Raw genomic sequence first — 16414 nt, 5'->3', positions numbered from 1 at the left:
ATCCAGGGGCCTTTTTGTGTGTCAAGTTGGCCAACGGATGGCTCAGCGGCCATCTTGTGTATCCGTGTACCTAGTGTCACCCTGCCCCGTGCCAGCTCCCACTTCTCCCCCCGTCCAATCTCTCTATCAAGCCCACTCATTCTCTTTCTCTCTGTACCCCCCACCCAGTCTCTCTCTCCCCCCACACTCTGCCCCTGTCAGGAATGAAGGGCTCCTGGCCGAAACATCGATTTTCCTGGGCCTCAGTTGCTGCCTGGCCTGCTGTGCTTTTCCAGCTGAATTCTAATCTTGACTGTAAAGGGGTGAATGGCCGAATCCTAGTCTTGTGAAGTAGATTCCGACTATCTAGAAATAGAGTCACAGAGCACAGAAACATACCCTTCGGTCCACGCCGACCAGATATCCGAAATTAATCTAGTGACCCATTTACCAGCATTTGGCCCCTTATCCCTCTGAATCTTTCCTATTCATATTCCCATGCAGGTGCATTTTAAACATTATCATTGTACCAGCCTCCACGACTTCCTCTGGCAGCTCATTCCATACATGCACCGCCCTCTATGCAAAAAGGTTGCCCATCAGAAATCTTTCCCCTCTCACCCTAAACCTCTGCCGTCCAGTTCTGGACTCACGCCCCTACCCAGGGGAAAAGACGCATAAAGGTTGAGCAGCCAGACTGATTACAAAAGCATTAAAATGTCGAATCACAGGGAAAAACAAATTGTGGCTTTACCCCTTTTTTCCCTATTGGCATCTGGACTCTGAAAACACCAGCACCCACAGTGAGCGGACTACGTATGCTTTCCGGTGTCAGCAAAACTGAAAAAAACGCGCGACCTTCCTCTGATGGCCCAATAGGAAACCCTGGAGGACCGGAAGGAGACTGGTCCTCCTGCCAATCAGTGCCAGCCCATTGTCTGAATGCGGAAGATCGACCATGAGTTTCTGAAGGTGCTACTCCTGCTCCTCTCTTTCTGAATCAACATTGAGCTTCACCCAGACTGCAAAATCTTTCCTCTGTCCAAGATCTGTGAGTTCAGCACTCTCTTTTCCGCCCCCTTTTCCATTTCTTTTTCATTCTGGAGTTCATTTGTTGACTTGCAGTGACCGAAAGGAAAGGGAGTGAACCCAGGGAGGTGACAGACTCTGGAAACGTGGTCCAGGTCTGTGTCTCAATTGGCAAAATAGACAGGCAGGAGGCTGGAAGGACACAGCAAACCAGGCAGTATCAGGAAGTGGAAAAGTCGATGTTTCAGATGTAACCCTTCTTCAGGATTGGAGGTAGGTGCCGGGGCCGGGGGCTAAAGTGGGGATAGATGAAGACAGGGAGAGGATACAACCTGATTATTCAATGGGAGGAAGAGATCGGGTTGGTGGCAGGAAGGAGTGGAAATGAGGGATACGGGGCTGAGAAGGGAGTCGGGGGATGGAAAGGGAGATTATTTGAAATTGGAGAACTCGATGTTGAGTTCTGCAGGCACTAGGCTGCCCGGGCGGAAGATGGAGTGTTGTTCCTCCAATTTGTGGTATGGTTTGTTGTGGCAAAGGAGGCGGCCTAAGATGGTCATGTCAGAAAGGGAGTGGGAAGGGGAATTAAAATGGATGGTGACTGGGAGGTCTGGTTGGCCTCTGTGGACCTGGCTGCGATGACCAGCGAACTATTCCGCAAGTTTACGCTCTGTATCCCCGATGTAGAGAAGACCACAATTGACAAACACATAGCAAATGTAGTAACACGATGTGAAGTAATAGCCATTGCTGTGAAAAAAAGCAGAAAGGAGATGTATTGTTTAAACGTTGATGTATTGAGATGTGGAGAAAGGGAGAACTGCAGATGCTGGAGATCCGAGTCAAAGTGTGGCACTGGGAAAACACAGTAGGTCAGGCAACATCCAGGAGCAGGAGAGTTGACGTTTCGGGCACGATCTCTTCATCAAGAATGATGTATGGATGTACAAATGATCAATGTCCTTCCACACCAGTCACTGCCAGTTGTCAGGCAGGTGCAGTAAGCAATCAGCAAGACAAATGGTATATTAGCAACAGGAATAGAGTTCAGAACTGGGGATATCTTCCTGCAGTTAGGGGGTCATTGAATATTATTCAAATCTGAGTTCATCTGATTTTGGAACAACAAAAAAGTGGATGTTATTGGGGGAAGGCAAGAAAATGATTTTAAGACCAATATAGAACAGTTACAGAGCCATACAGCACACAAACAGACCCTTCAGTCCAAATAATCCATGCCAAATATATTCACAAACTAAACTAGTCCCACCTGCCTATGTTTGACCCATATCCATCCGAACCTTCCTTATTCATGTACTTATTCAAATGGGTTTTGTAAATGTTGTTACTGGACCTGCATTCACCACTTCCTCTGGACATTCATTCCACACACAAACTACTCTGTGTAAAAGAAACGGTGCCTTTTTAAAGTCTTTCTCCTCTCACCTTCAAATTTACTGCCTAATCTTGAAACCCCCACCTTAGGGAAAGGATACCCAGCAGTCACCTCATCTCTGCCCCTTGTGATTTTATAAACCTCTATAAGGTCACCTCTCAACCTCATGTGGTCCAGTGAGCAAGTCCCAGCCTATTCAGCTTGATGTCGGCAGATTCACAACCAATCTGTTGAATGTTGGTGCAGGTTTGAAAGACCAAATGGCCTACCCCTGCTTCCAATTCTCTCACACTGTGTCCAGGACAGCAAGAGAACATAAAACATCGGAGCAGAAATTAGGCCATCCAAAGTCTGTTCTGCTATTCAATCATGGCTGATAGGTTTCTCAACCACATTCTCCCACTTTGTCTCTATAACCCTCCATCATCTTGATACTCAAGAACGTCTCTATCTCAGTCTTAAATATCCTCAGTGACCTGGCCTCCACAGCCTGCTGTGGCAGTGAATTCCATAGATTCACCACTCTCTGGCTGAAGAAGTTTCTCCTTACCTCCATTCTGAAAGGTCTTTCCTTTACTCTAAGGCTGTGCCCACTGGTTCTAGTCCCTCCAACCAATGGAAACATCTTCCCAACTTCCACTTTGTCCAGGCCATTCAGTATTCTTTATGTTTCAATTAGAACCCCCCTTAGTGTGGGCCTGTTAATCAGCATGAACCAGACCCTTCAGGATAATGTACGGCAGGGATTAGGTGAGCAAACTGAGAATACAGGGAGAGTGTATGGGATGGAGATTCTCAACTTCGAGGGAGTAAGAGAGGAAAGAGAGTTCACTATGAATTAGAATTGATCGGATGGGCTGATGGACCAAGGAGTGACAGTTTACTTTAGAGAAATGTGTGGTTTGCATCTTGGACAAGTAATCCAGGTAGGACTGACACAGTTAAGGGGAGTGTTGCAGAACAAAGAGACCTTGGAGTGCAGGTTCATAGTTCCTTGAAAGTGGAGTCACCAGTCGACAGGATAGTGAAGAATGTGTTTGGTATGCTTTTCTTTATTGGTCAGAGTAGAGAGTACAGGAATTGGGAGGTCATGTTGTGGCTGTATAGGCCATAGTCCACGTTTGCAAAACTGCATTCATTTCTGGTCTCCCTGTTATAAGAAAGATTAGATTAGATTAGATCACTTACAGTGTGGAAACAAGCCCTTTGGCCCAACAAGTCCACACCAAACTGCCAAAGCGCAACCCACCCAGACCCATTCCCCTACATTCACCCCTTCACCTAACACTACGGGCAACTTAGCACGGCCAATTCACTGAACCTGCACATTTTTGGACTGTGGGAGGAAACTGGAGAACCCGGTTGTGAAAGTTTGAAAGGGGTCAGAAAAGATTTACGAGGCTGCTGTCAGATTTGGAGGGTTCGGGCTACAGGGAGAGCCTCAATAGGCTGGGGATATTTTGCTTCGAGCATTGGAGGCTGAGGGGTGACCTTATAGACATTCATCAGGGGCATGGATAGAGTGATTACCCAAGGTCTTTACCCCAAGGTAGGATAGTCCATAACTAGAAGGCATATGTTTGAGGTGAGGGGAAATTTTAAAAGGCATCTGAATTGGTACATGAATAGGAAGCGTTCAGAGGGATATGGGCCACATGTAGGCAAATTGGATTAGATTAATTTAGGATTAATTTTGGCCGGAAAAGTTGGACCAAAGGGTCTGTTTCCGTTCTGTATGACTCTAATCTCCTTCTGTGAAAGCAGAAGTGTGATTGTGAAGGCTGGTGTTTCAGAGCAGCTTTCAAAGATGTTTTGCCCTTAATGGGAGCAGAAGAAGTTGCAGTGAAATCTTGCATTTATGAGACAGCAACTGAGTGAGTGAGTACATCCGGGATTTTGGTGGAAAGTGGGATTTCATTGCACTGTAGGATGAAGCCCTACCCTATTCAGTCATTTCTGCTGATGACTGAAACCAGGCCTCAATATTAGGAGGAGTCGATTTAGGACAGAGATGAGGAGGAATTGCGTTTCCTGGAGAGGAGTGAATCTATGGAATTTTCTGCTGAAGGAACCAGTAGAAGCAGCTTCATTAAGTATATTAAGTATATTTGGAACACATTTGGATGGGGTTTTGCAATAGTAGGGGAATAAAGGGTAGTTGGGACAATGCAGGGAGGAGGAGCTGAGACAATGGAGAGATCAGCCATGATCTTAATGAATGGCTGAGCAGGCTAGACGGGACAAATGGGCCTACTCCTGCTTCTATTACTATTTCCCTTGGCTAACCCACCGAACCTGCACATCCCTGGACACTATGGGCAATTTAGCCTGGCCAATCCAAATCAAGGCCGGCGAGCAATGTAGTCGTGTGGGAAATTAACATCAGAGGACAATAGAAAGGGACAAGGAGAGTAAATATACCAGCAATCAAAACTGGATTCTAAGGATCTCAAAAATTGAAACTAAAAACAGTGTGTCGGAATGTGTGCTGCATTGTAACAAAAGTGAATGAATTGACTGCACACATTGAAGAGAATAATTATGATTTCAGACTCCTTACAGAGACATGGCTTCAGGATGACAAGGATTGGATCCTGAATATTGAGGGTGTCCTCAAATGGGAAACCAGGTAAAGGTAGAGGGTTGACACTGCTAATCAAAGCACTGATCACAGAATAGTCTGGTGTCAGCTCGGATTTCAGGCCCTGATTTCTCTGTTCTGTTCCACTGAGTAAGATGTTCTCAGCTCTGCGGGATTTTTGCTGAAGCTTTGACACACCCCCCCCATCCTTTACACCTTCTGGAACAATAAAGCATTCAGTCAATCAAGTCCCAACCCACAATCTCCCAGTCTGTCAACTATCCAGACACAGTGTAATCATAGCAGGGAATCAAACAAGAAAAATGAAACCAAATTTGAAAGAAATAGGTGCTCGTGCTTAATGTTTGTTCATGAGGAAGTAAACCAGAAATGGGGGTCTCCCAGGACTCTTACAGTGCCCAACCTGAGGACAACGCTCTCCCTTACATCTAACTATTAGTACCCAGCTATGATTTACAATATTTACACCAACAGAAGTGAGGCATCTGTTCTCGAATAGATATAAAGACATTCTGGATGGAAATAGACATTTTCTCTCTCTCATGCACACACAAACATAAATCCACGGGAGTGAATGTATATTTTTGTACAGCTGAGCTGAAGTGTCTCTTTTTGTTATAAAGCCTTAAGTTATCTCAAGAAGGTGCCTTACAGGAAGTTCAAGATTTACATATTGGTGATGCCTGCAACCCATTCGAAAAGATGAAAGACTTAACAATCCAGGTTTGTTCAATATATCATTTCAATGGCAGGTCATTATAATGTTTTCTATAAATTCTGTGACTTATTTTCCATACCCACCTAATGAAAGGGCAGCGCTCCAAATGCTAGTGCTTCCAAATAAACCTGTTGGACCATAACCTGGTGTTGTGATTTTTAACTTTGTCCAGGTTAGGGGGGGATTTGTTACGCTAAATTACCCATAGTGCCCAGGGATGTTCAGATTAGGGTGGATTGGCAGTGCTAAATTACCCATAGTGCCCAGGGATGTTCAGATTAGGGTGGATTGGCAGTGCTAAATTACCCATAGTGCCCAGGGATGTTCAGGTTCGGGTGGATTGGCAGTGCTAATCGGGTGCTCCGGTTTCCTCCCACAATCCAAAAATGTGCAGGTTAGGTGAATTGGCTATGCTAAATTGCCCATAGTGTTAGGTAAAGGGGTAAATGTAGGGGAATGGGTCTGGGTGGGTACGCTTCGGCGGGTTGGTGTGGACTTGTTGGGCCAAAGGGCCTGTTTCCACACTGTAAATAATCTAATCTAAATTACCCATAGTGCCCAGGAATGTGCAGGTTAGGTGTATTAGTCAGGGGCTAAATGTAGAGCACTAGGGGTAGGGGAATGGGTGTGGGTGGGTTACCTTTGGGAGGGTCGGTGTGGCCTTGTTAAACCGAGTGGCCTGCTTCCACACTGTGGGGATTCTCTGGAGGGAAGGGAAGTTCTGCAAACTGTGCAAGGCAGCGCAGGCGCAGTGTTGGGTCCCAGTGCTGGCTGAGCCCTGGATCTCACCCCACCCCTTTCTCTCGCCCCTTCTCCCTTACCCTACCCCACCCCAACCCATTGATGGCGTCACATCGTGGTAGTGGCCCTGTCAGTTTCAGGGTGAAGCTCCTTCCCTCTGGGTAACTCTTCCTCCTGTGGGAGAGAGGGGAGGGGGATATCTATTCACTTGCAGAAAATGGAGTGAACCCAGGGAGGGAGCAGACTTTGTAAACTCAGGTATTTGTCTTAATTACCCGGGTGAGGAGGGACAGAAGGATGGGGTAGGGCTGTTTTCCCCATCACGCCAAAGTCTGATAGGTGACATTATGGACTTTTATAAAATCATGGGAGGCATGGATAGGGGAAGTAGACAAGGCTCTTTCTTTGGGATGGGGAAGTGCAGAACTCAAGGGTAATAGGTTCCAGATGAGGGTGGAGGAGATGTAAAAGAGATCTCAGGGGCAGCTTTCTCACAGAGAGGATGGTGCATGTGTGGAATGAGCTGCTGGAGGAAGTGGTGGGGGATGGTACAATTACAACAGTTAAAAGGCATCTGGATGGGTGCATGAATACAAACGGTTCAGACAGATAGGGGCCAAGCGATAGCAAATGCAACTGGCATCATAGAGGTGTACAGCATGGAAACGGACTCTTCGGTCCAACTCGTCCATGCCGACAAGATAGCCAATCCAATTTAGTCCCATCTGCCAGCACCCGGCCTATATAGGGGCCAAATAATGGCAAATGTGACTTGATTAATTTAGGATATCTGGTCAACTCAAATGAGGTGGGCCAAAGGGTCTGTTTCGGTGCTGTCTAGTGCTAATTGTCTTCGGTGAAAGCAAAAGTGTGGTTGTGAAGACTGGACTTTCAGAGCAGCTTTCAAGTATGTTTTGCCCTTACTGGGAGCAGAAGAGTTTGACTGAAGTGTGTGTGTTAATGCCTTGATGTCTCATTTTGCTCCCACCGTCCTAAAATGTTAACCATTTCATGTCTGATTGTTCCTCAAGAAGCTGCATTGCAGGTTCACCCTGAATTGATAGACTTTTTTTTGCTTCCCAAAATCAGACCTGCTCACTCTCAGCAGATCCCAGTGTTGTGAAAGATATTAACTTTCAGGTGGAGTTATCCAAAAGAAAGAGAGATGTCAGTCTTGACATCTTTGCTTTTCTGCCCCTGTAAGATCCTGAATCAGCACCTTCAGGAGAATGAGTTAGCACAGAGGGGGAAGAGAGTAAGTGGCATGGTGTTTTCAAATTTGTGGAGGGTACGGCACTGTAGCTCAGTGATTAGCACTGCTGCCTCACAGCGCCAGGAACCTGGGTTCGATTCCAGTCTTGGGTGACTGTCTGTGTGGAGTTTGCACATTCTCCCAGTGTCTGCGTGGGTTTTCTCTGGGTGCTCTGGTTTCCTCCCACAGTCCAAACATGTGCAGTTTAGGCGAATTGGCCATACTAAATTGCCCGTAGTGTTAGGTCCATTCATCAGAGGGAAATGGTTCTTGGTGGGTTACTCTTTGGAGGGTCAGTATGAACCTGTTGGGCTGAAGGGCCTGTTTCCACACTGTGTAGGGAATCTAATCTAGAAACAAAAGAAAATAACATTCTGCAGAAAGTAGAATTAACTGTTCTGAATTTCTACCCTGGACTGACAGTGATGACTTTTGTAATCTCTTTTTACAGAGTATTTGAGATCTGAAGTTTCAAACTGAACAGCTGAAGGCCTTATGCCCAAAACAGACTCTCCTGCTGCTCTGATGTTGCCTGACCTGCTGTGTTCTTCCAGTGCTGCACTTCTCGACACTCACTGTCTAGCGTCTGCAGTCCTCACTTTGACGTCAATGTCTCTGACAGTCACTCAGTCCATCGGGACTGCAACAATTTTCAACCATGATTCTGTGAGAAGGAGCAAAGCTTTTTGGTTCCTGTTTCGGTACATTTTCAGCATCAGTGGGACTGGATGAGAGACCCTACTGTTTCAGCGCACTGTGTGTGGAGCCTGAAACAGCTATACGGCCTGGAAAGAGGAATTCACGCCAGGGAGGAGCTGTACACATGATTGTTTGCAGCTGAAGCTACGGCCATGGAGAAATCTGAGGAATCCCGCCCCATGGAGAAACCGTGGAAGTGTGGCAACTATGGGAAAGGCTTTCGTGCCCCGTCTGCCCTGTAGACTCATTGGCACAGCCATACCGGGGAGAGGCCGTTCTCCTGCCCCATCTGTGAGAAGGCCTTCAGTGATGCCTCCACCCTGCTGAGGCACCGGCCGGTCCACACGGGGAGAGGCCCTTCAGTTGCCTCAAGTGCGGGAAGGGCTTTACTCGGGCCTCCACCCTGCTGACCCACCAGCGGGTCCTCACTGGGGAGAGGCCCTTCACCTGCTCTCAGTGTGGGAAGGGTTTCACCCACTCCTGCCACCTGTGGAGGCACCAGCGAGTTCACGTGCCATTGCAGGGGGATTGAAGGAGTGATGGCTGAGTGCCATTATTGACTGGACTATCAACCCAGTTCCGGGGACTCCCAGGTATGAATTCTGCTGTGGCAGTTGGTGGAATTGGAATTCTGTCGCAAATCTTGAGTTCAGAATCTATAAATGAAACCATTTTCATGGTGGGGGGGGGGGGGCGGGGGGGTGAATCCCATCTCATTCACTCACATCCTTTTGAGGAAAGGATTCACTCAGTCACCCTCGCTGTATCCTTTACCTGGTCTCACTGACAGGTGACTCCAGACCCACAGCAGTCTTGTTGACTCTACACTACCCCAAATCTCCAACCACCCTCCCCCAGCAGATGGGCTGGGAGAATCTTACATGGAGACAGGGTCTGGGTTGAAATTGCTGAGTGAGGCAATACTTCCTCTTGATTAAGGTTGTACCAAGGTTCCAATTACAAAGGGACAACTTGGTGGTTACCAGTAGTAAAGGAAGTGAGGTGGGGTGGTGTATGCGCACTTTGACCCAGAGTTGTTTAAAAAGCAGCTACGTTTTCCATGCCTTTTTACTGGGGAATCTGAAGCTGTAACAAAGTTGTGTCACAATAAAGGTTACCTGAACTTACCGCTGGGCTCAAACTCTCATTAAAAGCTTTGCGCTCCAGGAGGTTTTTGTTTTAAAGCCCCTCATTTCTTTCAACCTCCTGCACTAAGTTTCCAATGTCGTGTATCAGATGGAGCAGTGAATGAGGAGCTAGTATCGTTAGAAATTGTAAACTTTTCAGGAGCGCAGGTACTGTGTTGTTACATCAGCGTTGTAAAGCTTACTGGCAGCACCGGGAGGGGTGGACAGGGTGGTTAAGAAGGTATTTAGCACCATTGCCTTTATTGTTCACACCACTGCGTATAGGAGTTGGGACATCATGTTGCGGTTGTACAGGATGTTGGTGAGGCCACTTCTAGAGTACTGAGTACAGGTCTGGTCACTCTGTTATTGGAAGAATACTGTGCTGTACATCTCTATGACTCTATAAAAAGAGCCATTACAAATGTGATGGACCAAACAATTGCCTTTTGACAGAGATAAATGGGAGCATCAATATTTAAGTAAACTTCCAATTTTTGTTCTCCTCCCAAAGTCTCTGTTTTGTCAGGGGACAGTGTAAGCCAGTAGGCCTTGCAACTCAACCTCATCTTATCCTCACCCACTATTCAAGGGAAATTAAGGGATGAAGAAAAATACTGGTTTTACCAGTGATCCTCTCATTCCATGAACAAATAAAACAGATTATGATGCTGCCATCACTGCATGTGTCAGAATTAAGTGATCAGAAAAATTCTGAACTCACACTACTCACAGTTTGTGCACAATGCCATCATGTCTACTAATTCTGATCATTTCAATTGATATTCAGTCTTACCAAATTAAGAGCAGCCACGGTTTATGTTTCATTGGCAATTCTACATGATGACTTTCTATGATCACAATCTCTTTGACATTGTTTTCTGTATTTAATCTTTCGATTGGTTGTGTCATTTAATTGTGAAACAGACTGAAAATTCACAACTTCACCAAATGCCAAAACGTTTTTCTTTAGGATGTTTGGGCACAAGCACTGACAAATAAAATATCAAAGAAATACAAAGTTATCAGGAGAGATACATATCTTGTTTAACCAAATACATTGGCAGTGCAGAGAATTTCAGCAAAGTGCAATAAATATTCACTGTGTACCCCTTATTCAACTCATTCAAGAATTTCAAATTGAGCTTGAGGTAATTCAAGAGCAAATGGCAACATTTGTTTGTTAATACACTCACCATAAACTCTGAAAGATTATTTTTATCAAAGTCACAATGTTTAATCCCAAACACAGCAATTAAGTGCAAAGTTACTTTCAACCATTTAACAAAAGACTGCAAATTTTATTTCCTATGAAAAACAATTTTATTGTTTTGATAATATATATTAAACAAAATAGCTTTCCTGGGTGTCAATATTTACAACAGTTTTGCAGCTATTATTTGGTAATTGACCAACTAATTGAAATAATTTCAGAATAAATTAGCTGCTTCATTATAATACATTAAGATATTTTAACAAAGTCATGAAAAGGAAACCTTTAACACAAAGTTAAATAAAATACAAAACCATTTTACAGAATTCAATTCAAATCATATCTGTTGAATCACAAAAAGATGATGCTCAATGTACCAAATGACAGACAATCACTGGTAATGAAGGAAAAACATTGTAAAGAACATATATATCTCAATTATATCTTAAATGAATATCTACTCTGTCTTGGACAACAATGACTGAAATTTTTTTTGCAAATTGAAAACTACAATAGCAAAGCTTCAGAAAATCCATCACTGAGCCCAACCTCAAATCAATGTTTTTTTTTTCAGGAAATCCTTTTCAGATTTCAGGCTTCTCCAGCTACAATTAGTACGAAGGGAAGGTTAGGCACAGTGTGGAAAGGATGAGCAATAGCAATATCTTGGCTCTCACCCAAGTATTCTCCGAAGAAGAAAAAAATGCATCTGGATGGAGATATGAATAAGGAAGGAAACAGAGGGATATGGGCCAAATGCTGGCAAATGGATCACTAGATTACTTTAGGATATCTGGTTGGCCTGGACTGAAGGGTTTGTTTCTATGTACTCATTACAGATACTCCTCTTCTGTGATCCCCAGTCATCTCTCCATACCAGCTGTACTTTTCATGAAATAATTTGACAATTGTTGACTTCTACCAACCTCTTCAATCCTGAGAAACTTCCTCTCTCTGCAAAATGTGGTTCACGTTGGCAAGTTCAATCCTCCTCCGTTCCTCAAGAACACACTTTATAATGCGCAATGTTCTCAATAGCTGTTTAACATTCAATGGGGAAACTATTTTCAGTCCAACAGTTAGACAGAATTTCTCTGAAATGTTTATGGCAAATGCACTGTCCCACGAGAGCTCGTGGGGCCACAGTTAAAATGCTTTTAACAGCCTTTTCTTTAAATTTCCCTGCCTTCCCAGGATAGAAATTTTCTCCCAGAAATTATTTGCCCTGAAATAAAAAAATCCAGCAGTAAAATAATTATGGAGCTATCCGTTGGGTTATCCAAGGTTAGAAATGGAACTGACAACCGGAAGCGGCAGAGACAAACCACTATAAATGCCGGAGGAAACATCACAGAAGCGCTTCACAGGAGGCTCCCAAGCACTGAGGATGTCACCTAGACAGGGGACGAAACGTCTGCAACACAAATTCCCAGCTTGGCAAACAGAACCACAACAACGAGCACCCGAGCTACAAATATTCTCACAAACTTTGAAGTATTCTTCCTCTTACAGGGTCACCCAGAGCTGTACTCAGTACCCAGAAAGTGGCCTCACCAACATTCTGTACAACCTCAACAAGTTGTTCCAACTCAATGGTGTGAACAGTGGAGGCAATGCTGCTGAATGCCTTCTTAACCACCCTGTCTAGCAGTGATGCAACTTTCAAAGAACTATGTACCTTAACTCCCCCCATGTCTCTGTTTTACATCATGACCCAGGGCCCTACCATTAACTGTACAAGTCCTGCCCTTGTTTTAGCAAAACGTAACTACTCGCTTTTATTCATACCTCTCTCATACACACACTCTCTCTCTGTCATATACATGTACACACACCCCCCACCCCCCCCAAACACACTCACTGGCTTATACTCCATCACACTCACACTTTACCAAATGTTCATACAGTCTTACGCACACTCGCATGCACAAACTGACATGCACACAATCACACTCTCTCATGCACACACAATTCTATGGGGTGAATTTGTATTGGCAGTATTATATTTGCAGACACTTTCAATTTTGCTCAAAAAACACAATCTGCAGGCAGTGAATGCATGTAATATTTTATAAATTCCTATTTTGGAAATAGAACCAGTCTGATTCAAGACTGGGATACTGACAGACTCGAAGCTCACATCTGTAATGCATTGTCTGAACTAAGATATCACTTTTTAAAAAAAACCTTAAGTCATCTCAAGACTATGACTTAAAAGTAGTTCTGGGATTTACGTATTAACGAACTAAAACCTGCAACCCATTCTAAAAGATGAATGGCTTAACAGCACTCTAGGTTTGTTCAATATATCCTATTAGTTGCATTACACTGTGATTTTTGCTTTAAAATATGTGCCTTATGATCCTGCTCCACAGCTACCTGATGAAGGATCAGCAGTCTGAAAGTTAGTGCTTCCAAAGAAACCAGTTGGACTATAACCTGGTGTTGTGTGATTTTTAACTTTATCCACCCCAGTCCAATGATGGCATCTCCACATCATATCTCGTGAACACAGCCCACACCTCCCGGTGCTGCCAGTAAACTTTACAATGCCAATGAAACAACGCACTCTACACTCCTGAAAAATTTACAATTTCTGACGATACCAGCTACTCATTCACTGCTCCATCTGATACACGACATTGGAAACTTAGTACAGGAAGCTGAAAGAAATGAGCAGCTTTAAAACAAAACCCTGTTGGAGCTCAAAGCTTTCAAAGTCTGAGCCCAGCAGTAAGTTCAGGTTACCTTGATTGCGACCCAACTTTGTTACAGCTCCAGATCACCTCAGCAAAAAGGTGTTGAAAACGTAGCTGATTTTTTAACAGCTCAAGATCAAAGCCCCCTCCCCCCACCCCACTTTCTTTACTATTGGTCACCACTGAATTGTCCCTTTGTACCTGGATCCTTTGTACAGCCTTAACCCGGAGGAAGTATTGCCTCACTCAGCGATTTCAACCCATACCCTGTCTCCAAGTAAGTTTCTCCCCCCCCCCATCTGCCGGGAGGGAAAGAAGTGGGGGGAAACAGGTGGAGTCAACTACACTGCTGTCGGTCTGGAGTCATGTGTAGGCCAGACCAGGTAAAGGATGCAGCTGGGATGACTGAGTGAATCCTTTCCCACAACAGCAGTTTCCTTCCCTAAAAAGGATGTGACTGAATCAGAATGGGGCTTCCCCCCCACCCCACCCGATGGTTTCATTGTTAGATTCTGACCTCCAGATTTCTGACTGAATTCCAAATCCGCTATCTGCTGCTGTGGGATTCAAACCTGGGAGTTCCAGAACTGGGTTGATAGCCCAGTCCATAATGGCACTCGACAGTCACTCCTTCAATCCCCCTGCGATGGCACGTGAACTCCTTGGTGCCTCCGCAGGGTGGCTGCCCGGGTAAAGCCCTTCCCACATTCGGGACAGCTGAAGGGCCTCTCCCCCGTGTGGACCCGCCGATGTTTCACCAGGGCGGAGGAATCGCTGAAGGCCTTCCCACACTTGGGACAGCTGAAGGGCCTCTCCCTTGTGTGGACACGCTGGTGCTTCAGCAGGTCAGAGGAATTACTAAAGGCCTTCCCACACTCGGGGCAGGGGAATGGCCTCTCCCCCGTGTGGACCCGCTGGTGCTTCAGTAGGGTGGAGGAATCGCTGAAGGCATTCCCGCACTTGGGACAGAAGAAGGGCTTCTCCCCGGTGTGGACCCGCTGGTGCGTGCGCAAGTTGCCCATCTGAGTGAATCCCTTCCCACACTCAGGGCAGCAGAAAGGCTTCTCCCCCGTGTGGATCCGCTGGTGGATCAGCAGGACCGACGCCTGGGTAAAGCCCTTCCCACACTCGGGGCAGCTGAAGGGCCTCTCCCCTGTGTGGACCCATTGGTGCTTCAGCAGGGTGGAGGAATTGCTGATGATCTTGCCGCAATCTGTGCAGGGGAAAGGCATCTCCTGTGTGTGGACCCACTTGTGGGTCTGAAGGGCAGAGGAATCGTTGAAGGCCTTCCCACACTCAGGGCAGCTGAAAGACTTCTCCCCAGTGTGGACCCGCTGGTGCGTCCGCAACTTGCCCACCTGAGAGAATCCCTTCCTGCACTCGGAACAAGTGAATGGTCTCTCCCCAGTGTGGACCCACCAGTGGGTCAGTAGGGTGGAGGAGGTGCTGAAGGCCTTCCCACACACAGTGCAGGAGAATGGCCTCACCCCCGTGTGGACCCGCCTGTGGGTCTTCAGGTCAGAAGAATAGCTGAAGTCCTTCCCGCAATCGGGGCAGCTGAAGGGTCTCTCCCCGTGTGGACCCATCGGTGCCTCAGTAGGGCGGAGGAATTGCTGAAGGCCTTCCCACACCTGGGGCAAATGAATGGCCTCTCTCCGGTGTGACTGCGCCGGTGAATCTCCAGGGCAGATGGAGCACGGAAGGCTTTCCCGCAGTCGCCACACTTCCATGATTCCTCAGGTTTCTCCATGGCCAAAGCTTCAGCTGTACACAAATGCGTGTAGAGCCCCTCCTCTCCGTGAAATCCTCTTTCCAGGCTGTACAACTGTTTCTGGCTCCATACTCAGTGCGCTGCAACAGTAGGGACTTTTATCCAGTCCCACTGATGCTGAAAACGTACTCAAACAGGAACCAAAAAGCTTTGCTCCTTCTCACAGAATCACAGTCAAAAATTGTTGCAGTCTCGATGGATTGAATGACTGTCAGACATTGACAACAAAGTGAGGACTGTAGTTACTGGACAGTCAGTGCCGAAAAGCGCAGTGCTGGAAAAGCACATCTGGTCAGGCAGCATCCGAGGAGCAGGAAAGTCAACATTTCAGGCATAAGCCCTTCATCTGTTAATTTTGAAACTTCCGTCCTCAGATCGCCAAACACTCTGTAAAAAGAGATTACAAAAGTCATCAGTGTCAGTCCAGGGTGGAAGTTCAGAACAAGCATTTCTACTTTTGGGGGAACGTTCTTTTCTTTAGTTATTCCACAAAATTGAAAGCACCATCTCACTCTCTCCCTCTGTTCTCACATTAACGTCCCTGGGAAGTGGGGGGGAAAGGAGACATCAAAGCATTAACACCGACACCAGACAGAAACTGTACATACGTTAGTAGAAAGCCAGAGTCATAGAGATACACAGTACAGAAACAGACCCTTCGGTCAATCTCTTCCGTGCCAACCAGATACCCAAAATCAATCTAGTCCCATTTGTCAGTACTTGGCTCATATCCCTCTGAACCCTTCCTAATCAAACACCCATCCAGATGCCAGCATCCACCATTTCCTCTGGCAGCTCATTCGTAACAGACATCACATTCTGCATGAAAAAGTTGCCCCTTAGGTCCCTTTTAAATCTTCCCCCTACCTTAAACCTATTACCTTCTGGTTCTGGACTCCCCCATCCCAAGGAAAAGACCTTGTATATTTACCCTATTCATGCCCCTCGTGCTTTTCTAGAAGTCGAGAAGGTCACCCCTAAGTCTCTGGCGCAGGAGGGAAAACAGTCCCATCCCATCCCTCCGTCCCTCCTCCCCCGGGTAATTAAGACACATACCTGAGTTTGCAGAGTCTGCCCCCTCCCTGGGATCACTCCGGTTGCTTCAAGTGAACAGATTTTCCCCCCACTCCCTCCCAGGATGAAGAGTTGCCCAGAGGGAGGGAGTTTCACTCTGAAACGGACAGGGCC

General features: G+C 46.1%; 1 protein-coding gene and 1 long non-coding RNA gene across 2 annotated transcripts in view; one reads left to right on the top strand and one right to left on the bottom strand.

Annotated features, from left to right (window-relative positions):
* The window catches only part of LOC140460061 (uncharacterized), a 49806-nt gene that overhangs the window by 26387 nt on the left and 7005 nt on the right, over positions 1-16414 (bottom strand). Inside the window, 2 exon segments of the mRNA XM_072554467.1 lie at positions 14091-15028; positions 15031-15613. Coding sequence (XP_072410568.1) covers positions 14091-15028; positions 15031-15205 — 1113 coding nt within the window. The 5' untranslated portion in view covers positions 15206-15613.
* On the top strand, positions 926-9047 carry LOC140460409 (uncharacterized). Its single transcript, XR_011954075.1, has 3 exons — positions 926-1030; positions 5630-5729; positions 8169-9047. It is a non-coding gene; the product is annotated as an uncharacterized lncRNA (long non-coding RNA).

This window comes from Chiloscyllium punctatum, chromosome 36 (genome assembly GCF_047496795.1).
Source record: "Chiloscyllium punctatum isolate Juve2018m chromosome 36, sChiPun1.3, whole genome shotgun sequence".
NCBI lineage: Eukaryota > Metazoa > Chordata > Chondrichthyes > Orectolobiformes > Hemiscylliidae > Chiloscyllium > Chiloscyllium punctatum.
Note: the sequence above shows the minus strand (reverse complement) of the source record. Positions and strands in the feature narration are given on the sequence as shown.